General features: G+C 47.1%; 10 protein-coding genes across 11 annotated transcripts; 4 read left to right on the top strand and 6 right to left on the bottom strand.

The window, feature by feature from the left end:
• Positions 1-552: 552 nt before the first annotated feature.
• Positions 553-1,599, bottom strand: FOXG_02879 (uncharacterized protein). Its single transcript, XM_018380348.1, has one exon. The coding sequence runs from the start codon at positions 1,390-1,392 to the stop codon at positions 580-582; it is 813 nt and encodes a 270-aa protein (XP_018236593.1). The 5' UTR covers positions 1,393-1,599; the 3' UTR covers positions 553-579.
• A 690-nt stretch (positions 1,600-2,289) lies between these two features.
• Positions 2,290-3,691, bottom strand: FOXG_02878 (uncharacterized protein). Its single transcript, XM_018380347.1, has 2 exons — positions 3,021-3,691; positions 2,290-2,969 (listed from the first exon to the last, which is right to left on the bottom strand). The coding sequence occupies exons 1-2, from the start codon at positions 3,415-3,417 to the stop codon at positions 2,578-2,580; spliced, it is 789 nt and encodes a 262-aa protein (XP_018236592.1). The 5' UTR covers positions 3,418-3,691; the 3' UTR covers positions 2,290-2,577.
• A 1,098-nt stretch (positions 3,692-4,789) lies between these two features.
• Positions 4,790-6,568, top strand: FOXG_02877 (uncharacterized protein). 2 transcript variants are annotated; one of them, XM_018380345.1, is made up of 4 exons: positions 4,790-5,167; positions 5,223-5,324; positions 5,384-5,751; positions 5,815-6,568. In XM_018380345.1, the coding sequence occupies exons 1-4, from the start codon at positions 4,997-4,999 to the stop codon at positions 6,293-6,295; spliced, it is 1,122 nt and encodes a 373-aa protein (XP_018236590.1). In that variant the 5' UTR covers positions 4,790-4,996; the 3' UTR covers positions 6,296-6,568. The 2 variants fall into 2 exon arrangements, with proteins under 2 accessions (XP_018236590.1, XP_018236591.1); XM_018380346.1 differs by having other exon boundaries at positions 5,223-5,751.
• Positions 6,569-7,221: 653 nt separating this feature from the next.
• FOXG_02876 (uncharacterized protein) lies at positions 7,222-10,539 on the top strand. Its single transcript, XM_018380344.1, has 4 exons — positions 7,222-7,674; positions 7,731-7,945; positions 7,996-8,446; positions 8,495-10,539. The coding sequence occupies exons 1-4, from the start codon at positions 7,504-7,506 to the stop codon at positions 9,311-9,313; spliced, it is 1,656 nt and encodes a 551-aa protein (XP_018236588.1). The 5' UTR covers positions 7,222-7,503; the 3' UTR covers positions 9,314-10,539.
• FOXG_18424 (uncharacterized protein) lies at positions 9,299-10,330 on the bottom strand. Its single transcript, XM_018398497.1, has one exon. The coding sequence runs from the start codon at positions 10,264-10,266 to the stop codon at positions 9,544-9,546; it is 723 nt and encodes a 240-aa protein (XP_018236589.1). The 5' UTR covers positions 10,267-10,330; the 3' UTR covers positions 9,299-9,543.
• Positions 10,413-11,741, bottom strand: FOXG_02875 (aliphatic nitrilase). The gene has a single exon (XM_018380343.1). The coding sequence runs from the start codon at positions 11,600-11,602 to the stop codon at positions 10,514-10,516; it is 1,089 nt and encodes a 362-aa protein (XP_018236587.1). The 5' UTR covers positions 11,603-11,741; the 3' UTR covers positions 10,413-10,513.
• Positions 11,742-12,031: 290 nt separating this feature from the next.
• On the top strand, positions 12,032-13,459 carry FOXG_02874 (uncharacterized protein). Its single transcript, XM_018380342.1, has one exon. It carries the CDS (start codon positions 12,064-12,066, stop codon positions 13,258-13,260), a length of 1,197 nt encoding a protein of 398 aa, XP_018236586.1. The 5' UTR covers positions 12,032-12,063; the 3' UTR covers positions 13,261-13,459.
• Positions 13,460-13,661: 202 nt separating this feature from the next.
• On the bottom strand, positions 13,662-16,767 carry FOXG_18423 (uncharacterized protein; the record flags this gene model as incomplete). The annotated part of the gene is made up of 11 exons (XM_018398496.1): positions 13,662-14,371; positions 14,424-14,547; positions 14,598-14,685; positions 14,747-14,867; positions 14,923-15,086; positions 15,144-15,231; positions 15,279-15,724; positions 15,771-16,028; positions 16,080-16,148; positions 16,198-16,463; positions 16,519-16,767. The coding sequence occupies 11 exons, from the start codon at positions 16,765-16,767 to the stop codon at positions 13,662-13,664; spliced, it is 2,583 nt and encodes an 860-aa protein (XP_018236585.1).
• A 1,965-nt stretch (positions 16,768-18,732) lies between these two features.
• Positions 18,733-19,869, top strand: FOXG_02869 (uncharacterized protein; the record flags this gene model as incomplete). Its single annotated transcript, XM_018380341.1, has 1 exon — positions 18,733-19,869. One exon carries the CDS (start codon positions 18,733-18,735, stop codon positions 19,867-19,869), a length of 1,137 nt encoding a protein of 378 aa, XP_018236584.1.
• A 316-nt stretch (positions 19,870-20,185) lies between these two features.
• On the bottom strand, positions 20,186-21,616 carry FOXG_02868 (uncharacterized protein). The gene has a single exon (XM_018380340.1). The coding sequence runs from the start codon at positions 21,518-21,520 to the stop codon at positions 20,363-20,365; it is 1,158 nt and encodes a 385-aa protein (XP_018236583.1). The 5' UTR covers positions 21,521-21,616; the 3' UTR covers positions 20,186-20,362.
• Between the last annotated feature and the right edge of the window lie 492 nt (positions 21,617-22,108).

Raw genomic sequence — 22,108 nt, 5'->3', positions numbered from 1 at the left:
ACGGGTAGCTGGAAGTCAGAGTTCAAACTATTGCCAATAGAGCTGAAATATACCTGGCCTAGTTTGGACCTGGTTTCGACAAGTCCAACAGACTAACTGTTTCTATATAAATGCCGTGTCGATAAAGCCATATGAGCTGTGGCTTTTGGCTGCGCGCGTTTTTGGTAAAGCCGGCTTAAGGCCAGATTCTCATATACAAATGCTTTGACGAGAAACCATACTTCTTACAGGATGCTTAGGAGTACTCCTACTAAATGAGTACGAGAAATTAGGCTTCTCATAAACTCGAGCTAGATTGAACAGCAGTGTTGTTCGTAAACTTCATGGATTATTCTCAAGGTCATTGGCGCCTTTGCAGCCACAGACAGGAATTCTTTAACAATCAGCACCTGTGAATCATTGATTCTAAAGTGTGTTTTTGAGAGTCATATCTTTGGTTGAGAGACCTAGCATCTGGTGCTTGCATCGCGCATCTTATCTTGAGAATCGTTAATGGTTGGTGTAACCACTTTTGTCAATATCATCAGTAACTCTTGCAACTATGTAGTTGATTGCTGGCCATAAGGTTAAACTTTAGGCTCACTGACTCTTGTCATCTCCAACAATCCTACCTCCATCGACGACAACAATCGACCCAGTAGCAAAAGTACACTTCATCAAATAAACATAAGCCTCCGCCAACTCCTCTGCAGTCCCAAGCCTACCTACAACAGAGTCCTTCTCCATAGCAGGAAAAATAACATCCCTAACGTCTTGCGGAAACCCATCAAACAGAGCTGTATGCACAAATCCCGGCGTGACGCAATTCACACGGACAGGCTTGAGATCCATACACAAAGCACGAGTCATTGGCTCGATTCCACCGGCTGCTGCTTTGAGAACAGACCAACCCGCTCCAGCAGGACGAGAGTCAGTAGTTGTTCCCGTGATGGTAAACGAACTGCGGTTCGTCTGGTTGATACAACTCGAGAGATGCTTCGCGACAAAAAGAGCGCCCATAACGCGAACCATGCCGATTTTAGAGATGACACTGACAGTCGCTGAGTCGAGACTTGGCGAAGGATTAAAGTCTCCGGCCGTGAAGATGACATGGTCGAGTTTTCCGTCTTGAGAAGCAGATTCGAGTAGTTCTTTGACGTTGGCCTCGATTGTTTCCGGTTTGGCGAGGTTGCAGACTTTTCCAGAGATCTTCCTAATTGGAAGGTGGTTGTTGTTTATGTGAGTTTTGAGGCGCTCGATGGCAGAATCGATTTTGGATTGGTTGGAGCTGCTGATAACGACATTTGCGCCGTGTTCGAGGGCTGCTTCGGCAACGGCGAAGCCAATACCTGTTGAGCCACCGATCACCAGGACGCGCTGGCCATTAAGCTTGTTGATGTATTTGGTAGACATATTGAGGAGGTTTGTGTAATCTGTTTCATTTGTTATTTTCCCACATAATTGCGCACGTCTTTAGGTCTTTTATATCCATCCCAATGATCTCATGTCAGCTACATGTTACTATGATCATCAAAAGTCCGCTTCTCCGTAGGATTCAACACCTTGCCCAACTTTTCAACTCCTTTTCCTTCAAAAAACGCGAAAATGTTTTATTTGAATACGTGAAATGTCAGGTGTTCGGGGTATTCGAGATGTGAGGTTACGCTCGTCGCGAAATGATTCGTCAGGCCAAGTCCGCTGTTCGGCCTTCGGTCTCCGCAATACCCCGAATCTTGAATCCCGACGCGTCTTGACGCGTTTGAACGCCAAACGACGATGGCAGTCGTAAAACTAAGGTAGGCATTTCAACAAGAACGACCTGAGAATTATCGCGCTTCCAATAATACTCTGAACTTTATGGAAGAATTGTCACACGAGAGCGAACATCGATAGACGTGTTATAGCACTTTGATAAATGATATTGCGCTTGGGAACATCAACCTCCAACCGGCAAAGATAGGGCGAATGATATAATAACGCTAGACTTTAGCTAAACGTCCTTTTTTCAGTTTGACCAAGTCTTGGATTTTCTACTCTGTGTGGCGTTCATTCTGCGCTCGAAGTAATAATTAATTATCAGCTTTAGGGTAACTACTAGGTAGACAGATTTATGCTTGAGTAACTACCAGCACTACAAGGTTTCCAACGTTACCCAACTAATGATTTATGCAATAAAAAATCACTATAATGATTTGTAAGGTGTCATTATGCTTAAGCAAAGTTGATAAATGCATCTAGCTGTTTAGATACAGGCTGCAGACCATACCCTGTGACTACCACTCATAGCCACTCTCTTTTCGATCAATAGTCCATCCATCATAGATCAAACCCGATGAGATACTAGTGATCACAATTTCACCGTGGCTGTTATTGAGCAATAAGCAAACGGTAGATCACGATAACCAGACTGACCGTTTGCTATTGCAGATCCCAGCTCAGCTGGTAAGCGGGACAGTTATGGGTCTGGTGGCACAAGCCAAACGACGATCGCCGTATTATTTTCTTCTTCCATGCGTGTCTGACATGTACGACACTCCCCATCACATCGATTATTATATGAAACGGACGCTAATCTAAACTCTATCTATATGCCAACTGTCACCTCCCTTGCCCCCATCGCGCCCAAGTAGCATGAGATTCCACATACGGCAGCTCAGGCTCATACTTGATCTCAACAGTTTCCCAGGGCTTCACAGTCTTTCCTTCTTGATAATCACCACCAGCAGGTCTCCACATCTGTCTAAACGTCATAGGACCTAATTCATCTTTGACTTTATGCCATTCTTCACCTGGGTTCTCTGTCGTAGGCTGTATGGTGTTGACGTTGACGACTGTGAAGCCATGTTTCTCATAAACAGGTACGCCCTGCTCTGTCGCATCAAGCCACAGCTCAACACCCATCTCATCAGCCTTCTGCTTACTCCAGTTCATAATAACATTCGCCACGCCTTGGCGACGATGGTCTGGATGTGTAAAGACGATGTTGATGTCTAAATTGGGTTGAGTCTCATTCTTCGCAATTCTCTGAATAAGAAACTTACAGACTTGAGGTCTAGCCCCCATCCGCGCTCTAGGTGCATCGAATTGCTTCAGAGCTTGTGTGATAAACTCTCGTCTCTCCCCTTCCGGCTGCCAATAAGCGTAGGAATGATCCTCATCTGTATCGAACGGATTCTCAGAACAAATCTTCCATAAACAACCGCCTACGATTTTGCCATCATCGTTGACGACTTTTGCCCAGTAGCTTGTTGGGTCTTCATTGTGCCATTTGAGCTGAAGCGCTACTGACTCTTTGAGGGACTCTGCGTGCGTTGAAGCGTTGAGAGGACAAAACATGCGAAAGAATGGTTGGAGGGGATTTTCGTAAGATGCCCACTGACATGCGATGAGCTCTTCGAAATCGGTGGCAGTGTCTACCTCGATGAGTTTGAGGATCATCTTGACGTTGTATTGGGTATGTGCCACGGCGTTTGGGATGGTAGCACAGAAGATAAATCAACTGAATTAAGTCGCCTTCAGTGGCAGAGAGGCCATAGCTCAGTGGCAGAAAGGTCATAGCTAAGTGGCAGAAAGGTCATAGCTAAGTGGCAGAGAGGTCATAGCTCGGTGGCAGAGGGGCCATTGCAAACAACCGACCCGAGCTAATCAGAGCATCCATTTACCTCCTGTGGAGCCTACAGTGAAAATAAGCAATACCAGTCAGCCCATCAAAACTCGCAATCCAAATCCTTCCTCTCTACTCGTACCATCAAAAAACGAGCAGTCGGAGGCTCGATGCCTTTTTCGGTTGACAATAAAGCCGCTCAGCGGAGAGTGCTTGGATTTCCGATGTACCCACGGAAACGGTTGGTCAAAACGCTCAGACACCCCATGTCCACGGCGATCTTTTCCTCTTTAGCAGCAAGCCACGCCACTGTAGCAAGTTCACCATGCAGGCGGAAATCTCTGACGAGAAGTGCATAATTCCATTAAGCGAATTCGAACCAGAATCCTTTTTTCTCTTCTTCCTCCGGATGATCCGCCCGAAAAAAAAGGTCTAAGCAAAGTTTGGAAGGTCGTTTTGCTTATTGTAACCCGCGGATCGATCTCCGTTCGGATAGTAGACCCGTTGGGCTTAACGCGCGGACCCAGATTCAGGGTTTAGAAGCACGGACTGGTTCGGTGACGATAAAGGGAGCTCCTCTTCACATGAAGACCTAGACTAACAGGGGGGCGTAACGTAGCTCTAGTCTGAGGCTCACTTAGCCCTACCAATCGATGTAAAGAACCTCAGCCGTGTTGATGATTTGTGCCACGATTGCACAGTATTTCAAGTATTGCGATCTGCAATAATTCACAGATTTATGTGCAGATAAACTCCAACCGGTGGAAATTTCACCGGAACACCGGCTGTTTCGGATTGCTCATGTTGCTGAGCCGCTCAGCTGCATAATTCTCCTCTACGTGATATCAAGCATCATTGGCGCCTTTTCATGTCAATAGGACCATGGAATTATAGCGTAGAATACAGGGGGGACTACCCATGTTGAAGATTTGCTTTTTTTCCTTTTGCAGACATGGCCTCACAGTCAGTTCCAGGCTGGTCTGAGGAGGGGGGAGATTCCTACGTAATTATGGTGTAGATTCATTCCTACCATTTATTGGTCCTCATGTCCCGTTTCACGAAAAAGGTTCCAAACTGCTTTTGGGTGGCAATAACCGTTTAAATCACCGTTTCCGGGATATGCCCAATACCAGTTTCCTGCCGCGCCTGTACCTGTACCTGTACCTGCACCGTACCTGTGAGATTTCCTTCACACCATGATTCTGAAGTACCGAAACCGTAACCTTAGCTGAAGCCTCCCTTCCCTTAATCTACACTCCACTGTCAGCTGTGTCTTAGCTTTAACTGTGATGCCAATTTTTGTCTCTGAATTCATCGTTGTTTGACTTTTATATACCCGTGATCCCTCTTTTCTGTTTTCGTAATATCTTTCTGCTGGTTTTGCGCAGCAATTGCTGCATTCATCGGCCCAATATGAGTTCGAACCAACGAATCATCACCGACAATAACAAGTCGCCGCTTGTTCAGGTCTTGTCGTTAATGTTTCTCGTCATTGCGATATTGTCGTGTTCAGTTAGGACTGGCACCAAGCTTTACATGATCAAGACATTGAGGGTCGACGACATTCTCATCATTGTCGCAACTGTAAGACATCTATCTCACTTTATGCATTCCAACATGCTTATATTTATGCGCAAAGGTGCTTGCGGCTAGTCAGACTGCGATTGTTTTTAATGCGTGCGAGCATGGCCTTGGTCAACATTTCGAGGTTCTCGGCGCCAGCGATCGAGACACCTTCAAGGTAACACCCGACAGACATCCCCGCGACAACAAACAAACAACTAATACACCCTCGTACAGAGCCAATATGCTACAAACACGATGCTCATTGCCTCACTTCTCTGCTGCAAGTTATCGGGTACAATGAGTCTACGAATCATGGCGCCCAAGAGTCAAAAATGGATCATCATCGCTTGTGAAGCCGTCGTCGGTGTCTGGGGCATCACGGCGCTCCTCGTCAACTTCTTCCAATGCCAACCACCGACACCATGGCTGTATGGCGATAACGATAAATGCATCAATCTCAAGGCATTTTGGACGTACTACTCCACCGCCAACATCATCACCGACATCGTCATCGTCATCATTATGGCAGAGAACGTGGTCAAGATCCAAACCTCGTGGTCAAAAAGGATTCTTGTGATGAGCGTTTTCGGCAGCAGAATATTGTACGTACTGCGTGGTGTCATTTTATTTTATTATCCGCGCCGTGGCTAATAACCTTTTAATAGTGTAACGCCGGCAATCGCAGCGCAAATCCACTACTCTAACAAGGCATTTGACTCTGCCGATCACTCGTTTAGCATCTGGCCCGCCTCCATCGCCATACAGCTAGTGCAGTGTCTCGCCATCCTTACCGTATGCCTGCCCAACTTCAAGCCCTTCCTTGACAGCCTCGAGTCCGGGCAGATCCGGGTCGACGATCTTCGACGACAGGGCAAGTCGAGTAGCAACGGGTACCCTACATACAGGCCCGGCTACGCGGGGTACAAGTCAAAGACAGGGCAGAGCAGCAGATCGCGGGATGCGTCCAAGACACAGCGCAGTGAAATTCACGAGATGGAGGACTTTGCTAAGAAGCCGAAACAAGACCAGGAGAGGAGCTGGGATGCGCAGAGTCGCTCGAGCCACTCAAGCCAAAAGATCTTGATCCATCAGACGTGGCAGGTAGACATAGAGAGCACGCATGATGCACCACCCCGACAAACATGAGGCAAGGTAATTTCTTTTTTCCCAGGCATGTTTATTTTCTCGGTTATTTATCCCTCCGAGATTTTGGTTACAGCGCAGCAACGTTTTATGCAAGTGTACCAATTTAGAGTAAAAATCATTCGCTGTTCTAAATACAGAACGTTTTGTATCAGGAGCTGCAAGCACTCTGAGAAAAAGCAAGATGAAATGTTTGTCAGGCGTGCATGAATTTCCTCTGACCAATAGCATAAAAATAACGTAGGACCAATACTGTGCAGAAAAAAAAAAGAAAGGGTAAAGAGAAAACATTTTTCTGACATACAGGGGCTCAGTGGTTCGCTCGGTTGCATATGATTATGATACATCACCATAACGAATAGAGCAGGTCAGCCATACAGTACGTAACAGTATGGACCCTTGCACCCAGGCACCTGGAAAGAGGAAAATAAGCCGGACCTGATCTGCCAGATCTGGTGGCTCGAGAGTTTGAGCACGCCCGGACCCCTTTCCGCTCTCGAGCACTTATTTCTCATATCGTCGTCTGTGGCGTTTATTCAGGTCTGTCCGTGCGCTTATAACGAGCTATTAATCAATAGAACTCTAAGCCAATAAACCTCACCGGAACGTCTGTAGTCTGAAAACAGTCAAACGGAGGGGCGACGATCTTATTCGCGGGGAAACACGGAAAAAAAGAAATGTTCAATTTATGCTGACAGTTTGTGTCGCAAATTACTCCCCGTCAAACGACTGTCAATTTGGCTCGTTGATTGCTGTCCCCTGTAATGCCGCTAAGTTACCGAAGAGGTATGGGGTCCCTGGCCCTACAAAAAGTCCGGTGGGAGGGGACCCTTGTTAGTGGGCTTTCCGGGGCATCGGTGCATTCTGCCGGATCAGCAACAGGAGGGGCGAGGATGCCCGGTATGGTACGGGACAGATAGCGGAACAACGTAAAGCAACGTCGCTGTGGAGGTAGACTCTTACTGAGGCGATTAAGTTAATCTGTTACATGTCATACCCAGACTTATTCCCAGCCTCGGTTGGTGGCGGCCGTCCCCAATGCGACTCTACCGCAGTCGCGACCTTTCCCAGGGGTGCAACCACCATTCCTGTACCTTTTTCCCCTTCCTTCTCTTCCTGCAGTCCCTTTTAACTTTTTGTTCTTCTCTTCTCAATCCTTCTCTTCTCGAATTTTCTCCCGTTGCTATTCCCGATTCATTTTTTACAACGTCATGGAGAGCGTTAACAAACCCAGCTTTGAGATGGGCAACAATGCCACCGTCAAGGCAGCAGACGCTGTCAATGTCTCGGCAAAGGCTGAGCCAGATTCTGGACGCAGCTCGGCGAGCAATTATCATGATAAGGATCAGTTGGAGCGGATGGGAAAGAAGCAGGTGCTTCGGGTACGTTACACCGTCCCTCACTGAGGTACATTCACTGATAGTGTTGCCTTTCGCAGCGCAACTTTGGGTTCATGACGATTCTGGGATTTAGCTGTACCATTCTCATCACCTGGGAAGCTATCACTGTTCTCTTCGCCCAGGGCCTCAACAATGGTGGCACAGCCGGTGTCATCTACAGCTTCCTTGTCGTTTGGGTCGGTAACTTTAGTGTCTTTGCTACCATGTGCGAGCTGGTCTCGATGGCACCTACATCCGGAGGACAATATCACTGGCAAGTCACATCATCTCCATCTCTCAGACTACAACTAATCTTGTGTCCAGGGTCGCTATGATGGCGCCGCGGTCGTGTTCCAAATTCCTCAGTCACCTCACAGGCATGCTCACGGTCGGCGGATGGCAAGGCTCTGTATCATCCAGCGCCCTGCTCACGGGAAACATGATCTTGGGAATGGCGACTCTCAATTATCCCGACTTCCAGCCCGAGCTTTGGCAGGGAACATTGCTGTTCTGGGCCATCTTTGGGTTTGCCGTCTTCATCAACACGCTCGTCAGTTCGGTGCTGCCCAAGTTTGAGGGATTGATCTTGATCCTTCACATTCTGGGTTTCTTTGCCATTCTGATCCCGCTTGTTACCCTTGGACCTCATGCTTCTGCATCGGATGTCTTTGGTACCTTTGTTAACAACGGTGGATGGTCGACGAATGGCATCTCGTTCATGGTTGGTATGATGGGTAATGCGTTTTCCTTCGTCGGCACTGACGCTGCTTTCCACGTACGTCTTGACTTCTCACCTTCATGAACTTTCACTGACAGCTTCTAGATGTCCGAAGAAACCGTCAACCCCTCCGTCGTCGTCCCAACCTCCATCCTTCTCAGTCTCTGCATCAACGGCGCTTGCGGTTTCGCCATGGTCATTGCCATGGTGTTCTGCATGGGCAACCTCGACGATGCGATGGCTTCAGGCCCCGGAATGCTCGGCTTCCCCTACATGTACATCTTCCAGCAAGCGACAAACTCAAGAGCCGGTGCGACCGTCATGTCCGCCATTATTGTTCTTCTTGCTGCTTGCGCCACTGTCGGGATGCTTGCATCGACCTCTCGTGTCTTCTGGTCCTTTGCCCGTGACCGAGGTCTTCCTGGCTGGCGCACTCTGTCAAAGGTCAGCGACCGAACCACTGTCCCCTTGTACTCAGTCTTGTGCACTGCCGTCATTTCAATCCTCCTGTCACTCATCAACATTGGATCGCCTGTTGCGTTCCAAAACGTCACTTCTCTTTCTATTTCTTGCCTCTACTCTTCATATCTTATCGCCGCAGGTCTTCTTCTCTACCGTCGCCTCACCAAAGGCTTCGTGCTGCCCGGCACTTCAGATCTCCCAGCTCTGGCCAACACCACCGGCGCTGAGCTTGTCTGGGGTCCTTTCCATCTCAAGGGTGCCTTTGGCATTGCCAACAACATCTTCGCCATGTGCTACCTCATTGTTGTTGGCTTCTTCAGCTTCTGGCCTCCCATGGTGAATCCTACTGTGGATATGATGAACTACAGTGTCGTGGTCACTGGGGGCCTCGTCATTTTCAGTGTCATTTACTACTTCGCCTGGGCGCGAAAGGAGTATAACGGACCTGTTGTCGAGAACTAGATTGATGGTTTTGTGATCAATGGCGTGGCATAAAAATTTGTTTCAGTTGGCGATGCATAGTAAAATGTTTTTTTTTTGCAAGAGATTGTATAGACTCTTTATATATCCCACTTGGATATTGAGATAGGATACCGCAATAATACTGCTATCTCAAAACTCTGAGCTTTCGCTGCGTCACTCAAGTGGATGGACTTGATCGAAACCTCAAATCACTCGACGCTGCCTGTTGATCATGCGGTCTTCTTGGCATTCTTTCGTCGCGATTGCCATGTCGCATATGCATCTTCAGGAGTGTATTTCCGTCGAACCGGCTGTAACCCCAAAGTCCATCCAGCCCACGAAGCAACAAGTAGAATGAGGTGGGAGACCACTATATCGATGTTCTGTAACAGGCTCCTCACTCTATTATCTGATACTCGCGACAGGTTGGGCGCGTCCAGGAATACAGGAATATTGTCCAAGGACCGAAAAATAATGAACAGGTTCAGAGGAATCCATATATCAAGGAACAGTCCTTGCAGCCTTGATGGCAACCTGGATACCACCGAGGTCTCATCACTCAACATCTTGGGACTGTCGAGAATTACGCCATTGAGATTCCAAAAGAATATGGCCTTATCATTATCATCCGGCTCTGTCCTCTCAATCACGACGACTTCTTCGCCCTCTGGTGCGGCTCGCTGCCATTCATGCCACGCGTAGCGCGGTACTTTTATCTCTGGCTGATTGCCATCGGTAGCGCTGATAACCTGTCGCGAATCTCCCAGCCGGACTCGAATTGCTCCTTTCACCACTTTCAAGTACTCGTCGTGAGTTTCATGCCAATGAAGTCCGCTTGACCAGGTTGATGATTCGGGAAGCGTAATGCGCACTTGTCCGACGGTTGACATGTCATAGATGACGCCATTAGGAAGTGGGCGCTCGATGACGCTTGGGATCCTCTGATCACTCATTTGGATGCGCCGGGTTGTAGAACAACTATCACAAACAACTCAAGTTTGAAGGTTCAAGTTCTTATTGATTTTGCCCCTCACTTGAGATATGAACCAAATGACATAAGCTGCCGAATCGGGCAGGTCACGAGAATAAGCAGACTGAATCCTTGATCTTTCAGGTAGTGACAGTTATATGATCTCTTGATGTTGAGATGAGATAAAGTAAATAGCTTCAATTACATTGCATTGAGTGAGCATGGGCTTCTCAGTTAAGAGACTTCCAATCTTGAGAGGGGACATTTCCAACATCTTCAGTGAAAGAAACCGGCTCTCTACGGGCGCGGTTCACTTTGAGATCGAAAACATCCAAGCGCTGATATCCACCGACAACATCATGATATTGTTTCCCTTCGATGCAATCCTCAGTATCAAGATCAGCATAAAGGATGCCTTCATCATGCTGCAGGAAGTCAGTGGCTACAGCCTCTCCAGTCTCACTGTCGATATTGAATCCCTTCAAAGGTGCTCCAGTCGGATCAAGAAACTGCGTCGCTCCACGCTGTGACTGCTTTAACACCTGAGTCAAGTGAGACGATCCTTCAGCAATAGTTTGAATAGCATCATCTCCCAGGACACCTGAACAAAGAACGCCGAAACACTTCGCTTCGAAGCAATGAGCAGCTGCTCTGGTTCTGTTTGCCGTCACATTATCATAATTCGGCTTATTCGATGTATCTTTAGAAGGTTCCGAAGAGTCGTCTGTTGTAGGAACCCGAGTTGGCCATATGGGCGGCCAGGTCGAGATATGAATGTTCTCCCCTTGAGCCATAAGACTATAGCGAGCCAAAGGATTGGTATTCTCTCCGCAAATCAAATTCCCAATCTTGCCACACGGCGTGTCTGCAACGCGCAGCCCGTATCCATCCCCAGGTGCCCAAGTAAGCTTCTCAAAAAACGTAGGCATTAATTTTCGATGATGAATCAGAACCTCTCCCGAAGTTCCAATGAAGATGTTGGAGTTGTATAAAGTCGCGCTGCTAAAGCGAACTTTTTCAGAAAAGCCTACGCTGACCATGATATTTGCATGTTTTGCAGTGTTGCGAATGGCGTGGATTTCATCGCCATCAGCAAAGATTGACTCATGCGCCATTTGCTTGAAAAGATTGTGGTTCTCAGTCGGAGGCCGTATTGAACTCCATATCGGAAATGCCGAGATGTATGTTTCCGGGAACACTACTAGATTGGCTTTATTCCGCGCAGCCTGTTTGATCAGGTTGATTGCTTTCGAGGTTGTATCCTTCGCGGAGAGGAAGATGGGAGAAACATGACATGCGGCAACTCGAATTGCAGTCATGATTGGTAACAGAAAACGGGTTCAATAAGGCTCAGAGTCGTTAGTGATAGGACCCGAAGTGTCTGAAATGAAAGATATTAGATCTTCGCAGTATTTGTGTGCTTCCAGATGCTTAAAAGGTGGAGGAGCGGCTATATCGGGTATCACGGGATGATGTTTGCGAATATACTCGGGACTTCTTTTAAACGCCGTTGAAGTTATAAGATAAGCATCAAATTCCATGTCACGTGAATATCAACTGTATAAAGGTAGCTAGAAACTGGCTGTGGCGGACAGTTCTGAAACGTCGGCCGCCAGAGAGACTATTTAAAGCTTTGACACGAGCTTTCAGTCAGATGAGTCAAGCGGCGTGGCTGAGCAGCTATGACCAACACACTGTTAAATAGAGTGGAATCCCCCATAAGCAGAATGGACCTTGCACAATAAATTATTACAGAAAAAGAAGCTGTCAAAGATTGGCCATGAAGGAATTCGAAGCCATCGGCGACGAGCTAAAGGCTCTTTTGTCGCAGCATTTCCAAGTTGTTGCCACCCACTCTCAACGTCAAGATCAATGGTACAAACGCTCTTATCAATCCTTCACAGCAGAAAATGGTAAGCGTGAACCACTTATTCTTGTGCCACGCGAATCCCGAGAAGAATGGGTTCCCCACGTACGTCGTTTCGCAATAACTCTGGCTGCTCGAGTGATAGCTGCGGGCGAGGCCCAGACTTCTCAACCAAGAGTTGATACCTCAGAGTCGAAACTTTTCTCGGACAGAGTTCTCGACGCGATCCATGCCCAACCTCTTAGTCGAGCTGTCAGGGGGAAGGGACAGCTGCGACCAGTTGCGATGCAGATCACGCGGTGGACTTCTACGAATGGATATGTATTCAGCGGCACTGAGCGGATCACGGGCATCAAAGGACTCATCGCATGTGGAGAAGTCGATGTACTGCTCCAATTGGCAACGCTGCCACAGACACATCCACCGAAAGAACGTGAGATAGATGCTTCGCGGTGGAGATACCTAAACAGAGACTGGCAGGATGTCATCGATGCTATCCTTTCGATCATGTGGTTTCTCGGAACTATAGAGTCCTTTCCCCAAGACTTCGTCTCTGAAAATGGTTATAAGTACTGGGCTCCCATAGCATTCCACAATTATCTTTCGCGATTCCAGCCATATATCGAAGCCCATGACGGCAAGATACCAAGCACGGCCGAGGCAATACAGAATGAGATATCTCAATGTATCAAGGCTCTGGTTGCAAGTCAAGCTTTCTCCTCCAAGGCTGGTTTCGACCCCATACAGTGGGAAGACCGCATCATGGACAACTTTCTGTATATTCTAGGGTTTGAGGCCTGGAATCGAAGCAGAGAAGGGGCAGGCTATCTGAACTGTGATCTGAATGTCACCAAGACTGCAAAGTCGCTTCGCAGTATCAGCAATGGTGGTGAAGATGATGATTTTACAGAACAGATGACTCAGGGCAATAAAGGGGCTGCTGCAAAGCCCAAAGACCCTCTTAAGCTGAGGGAACCGAAGAAGGAGATGGCTCCTGAAGTGGACGAGGAGGAGGAACAGGAAATGGAGAAATTGGCTGTTCTGGAGACTAACGAGAAGGACTATGGACGGAAGAGAAGTATGAAGTATATGACGAAGCACAAGGATTAATTCATGACTCTGTGTTGCTAAGTTCTGTGCGATACTATTAGCCCCAGCCGAACCTGCTTGAAAAGTACGATTCAACCGAGTGTCAAGAAGCTCAGTTAAAGCGAGGGTTTACCAGCCACCAAATTGGGTATTATTGTGGCTTATACATGCGCCATTTTACAATGTCTTTGTTCATTAGGAAACGTCTCCATATATTCGTAAGCTCTCAAGTGGTATCCCGCGTAACTTACTCCTATATAGACGCCACTTGAAGTCTTCCATCGTAGCCAATCGGGACATTACTATATATAGTATGGAATAGTCTTCAAACAGATTGGCGCTGGACTGGGGAACACAGTGTATTTATAACTACTATACTCTTCTCTCATCTAAAGCCAAAGCTAGGAACGATTCTTAGCAATCTATCGCCAGTCACCCTCTGCAATCCACTGATTTTGAAATGCCCTAAAGTGCTTCTGCTTCCCCATCATCGAAATACCTTCAATTTCCTCAGAAGCTAGCTTAAAACTCCACACATTCGCCATATAGCTCTTCAACCTCTCCTCACTCGAGCTCGTCGTGATAGCCACGATATTTTGATCAATACACCAACGCAACGCAATGTCCCCCTCCGTAACACCATATTTACTGGCCAGGTTCGCATAAAGGGCACCTACAGGACCCGGTCTAGCGCGGATAAGAGCTGTTAACGGCGCATAGGCCGATAAAGCTATGTTGTTCTTGTGATGGTACTCTACAAGGTTACCGTGCTGTAGATAGGGGTGGTATTCGATTTGGTTGATGGCTGGTGTGATTTTAGCTGTGGCAAGGATGGTCTCAAGGTGCTCCTGTATGAAGTTAGACACACCAATGGATTTAGCACGCCCAGACCCTTTGATGGCTTCAAGGGTGGCCCAAGCTTCCTGTAAATCTTCAGCCTTCTCCGCAAAGAACGGTGCATGGATGAGATACAAGTCCACATAATCAAGCCCAAGTTTCTTCATCGAGGTATCAAAAGCGTTCTGTACGTCTTGCTTCTTCCAGCCGTTGAGCTTGGTGACAACATAGAGCTTCTCTCGCGGCACGCTGGATGCTCTGATAGCTGCACCGAGTTCTTCCTCGTTCCCGTACGCTAGGTACATGTGAGAACAGTTACGAGTGCGTGAGGCATTAGAAAAACATACCTGAAGCTCCATCGAGGTGATAAAAACCACTCTTTATAGCAGTCAGGGCGTAGTTGAACGCGTTTTCGTCGTAATCTGTTCTTCCTCCCTTCTTGAAGTTTGCAGTTCCTAGACCGTACGCTATCTATTGGAGGTTAAATCGAATTGTATAGAATTTGCGAGGCTATGACTGACCATTGGGATCTCGTTTCCATCGTTCAGCTTCATGGCGGGTATAGCTGAAGCAGTATTGGTGTAATTCATAGTGTAACCCGAGTTCCGTCTCCACACTTAGAAGTTCCTTAGACTATCTACACTAACCATTAGACCAACTAAACCCTTACTTTAGCACGTAGTACTCTCCTCTTGACTCCCGCAAAGTCCTCCCACTACTCATGAAACGGAATCTGTTAACTGATCTATACTCAATATCAAAGTCCTCCGCCCTAAATGTTTCAAGAATTTCTAAGACAAATGGTTAAAAAGGAAATCTCCAGCGTAGGGACTTAAGTTGACATACCTCGAAAATGATGCCGGCTTCCACCGTATACAGCGGTAACATGTCCCTCTTTCTTACGGTTCTTGTACCAACTTCTGCATGATCCAGTCCACACCATTCGTTTGAGGAGCTCTTGCAGGTAGACGTTGTAATCATCCAATGCCTGCTGCTTCACACAAACTGACCTATTGTAACGTCAGCGTATTAGATCACATCATGCAAAGTCCGTGAGCGGAGTATACCTGATGTCTTCCGTTGCAATCTTCCTACACCACTTCAATATCCATTTTGCGACACAAAACACACTATCAAGAAGCGATCCATGACCCACTGCCGACTATCAGTAATGTAACCCAACTGCTTTAAGGTTCACTGACCTGGACTATTCGGTCCAATGAAGATAAAATAATTCGGCATATTCGCCGTTGCAACCCCAAAATACGCTTCCGGCGACTCCCCCCACGCTTCATGCAGCTGATAACCATTCCGCCCCTGCACGGTCCACGAGCGGCGGAAACTAGCATCGAACCCGGTCGCGCAGACGATAATGTCAAAGTCAGTATGGTCTTGTGTAGTTTGAATCCCTGACTCGGTGATCTGAACGATTGGATCAAAAGTGACACGCGTATTCTCCTGTCGCAGAGCTTCAAGGTAACCGTCGCCTGGTGTTGGGCGTCGACATCCGTATTCGTAATCTGGGATTAGCTTTTCGCAGAGCTCTTTTTCATTGCCGAGACGTTCCCGCATCCGGTTGTATGCATTCTCAAGTGCGGCTTTCTGAGCGGCTGTGTCTTTGAAGAAGACGTTCCAGAAGTTGTCTTGGCTGTATGCAATTCAGTAAGATTCTTGATATCAGTGCTGCTACAAACCTGTTCTCAATCTCCTTACGAAACTTCCAGAGCGAGGCGGGACTTTCTCGAAATTTCTTCTTTTCCTCTTCAGTAAAGGCGAAATTTGTCCCGTCTTTTGTAAGCTCAGACGCGTAGTTGGCAAATATCCATGTAGGCGTACGAACATAGGTTATCAGCTGAGCAGCAGTCTTTTGCAGATGCGGAAGGACTTGAACGCCAGATGACCCGTTTCCGATGACTGCAACCCTTTTGCCAGCCACGTTGATAGAAGGGTTCCTGGAAGCCTGGTGTTAGAGAAAGGACGGCAAGGTGAGTGGAGAGATGTACCAATCAGCGGTGTGGACGATTTCCCCTTTGAAGTCATGAAGACCAGGAATATCAGGCCAATGCCAGTTACTAACGCCGTCAGTTCGCGATATCCTGATTGAACTCGCTGTGAACATACTTGAGGAACCCCGACCCGTCGATCAATATATCACATTCGTCCTCCTTTTCCTCGCCATCTTGAAAGACCTTTAGATCCCATTTACCTGCAGCCTCATTCCAGATCGCCTCTGTCACTTTAGACTGAAACCTGACATTTTCAGCTAAACCATACTTGTCGGACGTTCTCTTGATATAAGCCCATATTTCTGGCCCTGAAGCATAGAAACTGGACCAATCAGGGTTTGGCTCAAATGGAAAAGTGTAAATGTGCGCTGGAACATCACACTGAGAATATGTCAGTCAACTATACCTGTTGAGTCTAATCATGGGAAAAACGCACTGCCACACCAGGATATCGATTAACAAGCCACGTTCCACCAACATCGTGGTTCTTGTCATAGATAGTCAGATCAATGAACCCTTGGAGCGATTCGTTGTACTTGGCTTCGTAAGCTAACATGAGGCCTGAAAAGCCGGCCCCAACACAAATAATGTGTATGTTTCGGGGCTTGAATGCGGGCTCATCTAGCAGAGGAACCCAGTTCCTCGCATTGTGTGAGTTGGTTTCCGCGGTGGCTTGGATTCTCATTTCGGCGTGACTTCAATTTCAGATAGAATTATGTAAGTTGAGTGCTGTTATGCAAATTGTGATATTAGGACAGCCTGAGCCAAAACAGGCAAGATATTATATAGTTTGTGCCTATCTTACAAGGCATCACAGAGAAGCTGACTATGTAAGAGGCGCAAGGTATATGCCGTATACGGCTAGAAAGGCGACGTCCGTGTCTAGTCCAGTCCACACCGTCTTTCTCTGTCACGGGCGAACGGCGCGGGCCGAATGCCTCGGCTCCGAACTACGCGCCAACACACATCACATCACGTCTATATCAGGAAATAGCTGCAGCCAGAAGGATTTCGATCCGAGAGAATAAAGTTTAGACAACTAAAACCTGCATGATCGGCGGAGAATAGGTCTTAGTGGGGAAAAGATTGCGCGGCCACTTCTAAGCGATACGAGTCTAACAGGGGGCGGGACGGCTCGCTCGGCCCCCCATTCTGCGCATTAGTGTGAGCCAAGGCTAGTCTATCTCCGCCTAGGCCGAGTTGAAACTGCCCTGTCTTTCTATTGCTTCAACTTGGGAGGGGGGGAATCCGGGGAAACTGGGGAAAACTAATTGTCGATCTTTATGAGGTGTTGATATCTTGGCTTACTACTATAGGTAGGTCCATATGCATGATGTCGTATTGGTATGTTATCTATCATATTCTGAGTCATGAAGATAGTATGTATTAGAATATGTCAGAAAATCAAGGTTCACAATCCTATGTTAGTCACAATGGTTCGTATAATGGCAGCAATTGAGGGGGGGTCTACTGTTCTCCATGACAATGATTTTAAAAGACAGTTTAGATACTGATAATCTGTATCAACTCGCGAGATGTTCACTAAAAGTGATTCCTTGACAGTTTGAGGAAATAACTGATACTGGGGAACAGCTTGAGCTAATATCTGCCAGCAGTTGTATTGACTCATAATGCCACTGTAAGTGGTGAATAATCTGGAACATTTTCAAAACCTGGAACGCGGAACCGCAATGATCTGACTCTTTCCGACAACAACCATTACAATGCCCTCCATGATACCATAAGCATCATAATTCAAATGAAATTTTAAGCGGAAGATGATCTATCAAAGATGATCTGATTCTTGCCGATAGGTATCACTGCGAAAGCAACCTTGATCCCATCAAGGTTGCGGCTCAAAACACGGCTCGAGCGGTAGATAATATTCCCTTTATCCACTACAACCCATCATGAGACCCTCCATAATCCCATTAAGGAAATTATTCGGGCCATGCCCGCACGGTAGTTGAATAGAGCTTTCCTGATAGTAACCATCACGGCTCCTGTATCCCTCAATGAGAGCGCGGGGAGAACTTCAGGGGTTGGAACAAAGGGGGTAATTGATGCGAATTTTACGACATGAAACAACGCGAGGCGCTTTATGATACTCAAAGTAGTAGAAGCGTGCGACACGGCTCAACCGGAGATGCGCACCTATTCGAGAATGAGAATTCTTGCACTTGTGGAGACTATTGTATATACGACGCCGTTGGGATGATCATGTTCCAAGGATCAACATCCTCCAGTTAACGGAAGTTCCTCAAGATTTTGACGACGTTGAGGAGATTGATAATCATCATGGTGATGGTGGTATGTGATCCACTGGTATAGCATCAATTTCACTGCGGTAATGGCGGAACAATTCGAGATGGACGTCGGCAAACAGATCAGGAAATGCCTTCTATGCGTCCATGAGATTGAATGAGGGATGTAAATATGTATATAAAGAGCTCTAGAGCCCAGGTTAGCTACTCCTCATCATCAACAACAACAATTTCATCATCGTATCCAATATCACTTGTCTACTCTTCTCACCGTACAAGGTGTGATCTTTCAAACTTCATTACTATCAAACCCAGTACGTAAAGCTTCACACAATACCATACCTTGAATCTCCCTATTAACCAATATCTCAGAGCCAACCACCAAAATGCAGCCCCGTCTTGAACGTCTCCAGCCCATGCTCGGCAACCCTCTCTTCGAGAGCATTCTCTGGGGCCATGAATACGACCTCTCCAGACTCAACACCGATCTCCGCCAGAGGATCGAATCCGGCCAGTTCAAGCGTCTTGTCTTTTACGGCATGGGCTGCTCCTCTGTCGTCTCAGACATCGTAAAGGGCTTCTTCCTCAACGAGAAGATCCCCCTCCACGTTCAGGTCATCAACGACTACGACCTTGACTGGTTCGTTGACCGCAATGTCATGAAGGACCCCACTACGCTTGCTATCATTGTCTGCTACAGTGGTTGGTCTGTTGAGCCTTGTCTGTTCTTTGAAACTATGCGTGAGATGACGGGGAACAAGAACTTGATTGTTCTTTCTGGCGGCGGAAAAATTGCTCATCTGTGTGAGGAGCACAATATCTCTATCATCTTATACAAGCTCCGCCATGCAGATCGCGAGTATCCTCTGTACCATGTCCAGCAGTTCTTCTCCATTTTCCTGGATCTCTTCCACAAGCTGAAGCTCACACCTTCTTCTTATCACAAAGAGCTCCAGGATTCAGTCAACTTCTTGAAGACTGAGTTCAATGAGGCTACGCTGAAGAAGGCTCAGGCTATTGCTGAGAGGTTGAAGAACAGTCGTATTGCGCTGCTTAGTACCGCTGATTGGTACGTCACGCTTCTTAAGCAGACGACTATGTTCTTCAATGAGATCGCCATGGTTCCTACACACAGAAACCTCCTGCACGAGTTCTCGCACACCGAAGTTGCAGCTTACTCCAACCCCTCAGAGAAGCAAGCCATCATCACTTTCCTTGACTCGAATGCGGATCAATACACCAAGGACAAGGTCAAGACTCTCGAGGGCCTATTTGGCAGCAAGGATATTCCGCAGAACAAGAACATTGAGTTCATCAACATCGATCTCAACCAGGACAACTTCTTCAGGAAGTTTTTCTACGGCCACTTTTTCACGGTTTACGTGGCGTACTACCTGGGTATTCACTCGGATGTGGAGGGGCGAGATTTGATCTCGATCGCTGCGAAGAACCCGTGGTGGAGCCAGCGCAACATTGAGCTGCACCCCAAGTGTGTTGATATCCCCGCTGAGCTCAAGGGCTAGGTGGACCATGTCCTGATGGAGCTGAGTGCATTGAAGGGGGGGTGGATACGCGATGGTTTCTCACTTTTCAACAAAGAGGGAACTGTCAAACAGGAATTATTTAATGTCTTCTGCACAGCTGTCACACTCTGTCATTCTCTTTGGTAAATTGAAACATGTATAGTCGTTCCTTTTAACTAGTTTCAATATAGTAATGACAATCCTTTCACTCTGAGATATTGACTGATTTATTACACCGAGGTCTCTTTAAGGTAGCGGGGCAAAGCCTAGTGCTTTTTCCCTTGTCATATTTAACAATCAACGTATCCATCTCAGGTAGAAAAAACTGCATGGGATATGTTTGTGGACAGAAGATACCTAAGGTTTAACCTTATATCCAGTAAACACTTCTATAGAAAATCTCAGACCTCGCTATAAACAGTGTGGCCGAGTCGAATGGGAAAGGCCAGTTACGCGCTGGACTTGCGTTCCATTCTCTATTTTCTACAACTATCTACATAATGCGCTTCTGAAATATCGACTTCATATGCAAATACATGTCCATCAACCACGCTGCAAACACCAAGATAGTCATAATAGTGGCAACCCAGGATATGGCGCCGGATTCTAGTTCTTCCCCGATATACACCGTAGCAATCGTGAACCCAACATTCGGAAAGACAATCGCCCACCAAGGAAGCGCAAAGCTCATCTGCTGCCGAGACTTATCCCCGCGGAGTTTTGAAACCAAGATGGGCACGTGCGCAACCGCGGCAATTGCAAAAAGCCAAAAGGTAAACAGCCAAAGAAAAATTCCTACCCACAATGCCATAATGTTCAGCGTCTCTGCTGCAGTAGGATGCTTCGCGAAGTAGCCGTGTCCATCTGGGATTGCTTTTGCGCAGCCGATGAGTGCTATGATGGTATAGCCTGCAGAGCCCACAGAGATAAAGAGGCCTGGTCTTAGATTGACTGGGCCGAGACCGTTGACAAGGAGGTTGCCGACAAAGTGGGGAAGAAAAAGGAGACATAGGATCCAGCCAAGACCTTCGAAAGCAATTCCAGCAACGATAACGGGTATTCGTTGCGACGGAGGTTGATCAGCCGCGATTACCGATGCGACAGTCCCCGTGAGCATCGCATTGTAGATCATCAGAAACATTGGAGAGCTCATGCTACCCGGCGCAAAAGGAGCGATCGAAAACATGACCACAAAGATAACAACGTTATAAGTCAGCGTAACAGCCCCGTAGATCCAGAAGAGAACCCGAACAGTATCGACAAGCCAAAACCCAGCGTGAGGAACACCAAAGCTCTGTATCCCCATGATAATAGTCGCTATCGAAAGCCACAATGAGCCAGTAAAGTAAGCTTCAGGCGGTTTCGTCACGGATATGAGTAAGCTAGCCGGTCTCCGAACAAACCGACATATCATGGCTGTGCAGAAGAGAATAAACAGAACAAGGTTGAGAATAAAGACCACGACTCCAATGGTATGTAGGCCACGAAATGAATAAGGGCTCTTTGATAGCATGAGAGCCACGCCGCCTGTGGACTGAGTGCAGGTGAAGTTGCCCCATGTGAAGCGATCGACCAGTGAGACGGCGCGTTCATTTTTAGGTTCAGGATTGTTCGGCTGAGCTGCGTTTTTCGGTAGCTCGTCTTGCGGCATGGCGACTCTGTGGTAAATGAAGGCAAAGCATGAGATGTTGAGAAATAATGAAAGATGGAGTTGGAGGTTGGAGATTAGGAGGGGTAGCTTGGCGCGTGTATTGAAGTGAAGTGAAGTCAGTATTTATATCCGTGCCGGACCAACATGCGAGGGAGCAGTATTGTGGGTCCAAGACACCGAGGCATTTCAGATCTTGATTTTGTTACTCAGCCAATCGGGTTTTTAGAAACAGTATCCACGGCACCACTTAATCTCGCAAGCGATAAAAGAATCTGGGGTTCTCTGAATAATTGGTCTGTAAATCGATGGCCGGAAAGATATAAAGAAATATATCAACTTAAGTATTAAGCTGACTTCCTTACCACCTAAGCGCCTCTATCTGCGTGGTAAATAGCTTTTAAAAGCCAAAATTTCTGAAAATAGCTTCTTCCTAGGTAATAAAGTATTGTCAGACATCTAACTAAGAACAACCAGTTTGCTTCGAGCTCAGGCAGATCTTGCTGTGTCCTGCGCCATGCTCCAAGCTCCGAGGTGAGTAGCCTGACTAGTTATAGTTATTAAATTTAAGTATATTATCTCTTTTGGCAT

Source organism: Fusarium oxysporum, chromosome 8, assembly GCF_000149955.1.
Source record: "Fusarium oxysporum f. sp. lycopersici 4287 chromosome 8, whole genome shotgun sequence".
NCBI classification, from domain to species: Eukaryota; Fungi; Ascomycota; class Sordariomycetes; order Hypocreales; family Nectriaceae; genus Fusarium; species Fusarium oxysporum.
Note: the sequence above shows the minus strand (reverse complement) of the source record. Positions and strands in the feature narration are given on the sequence as shown.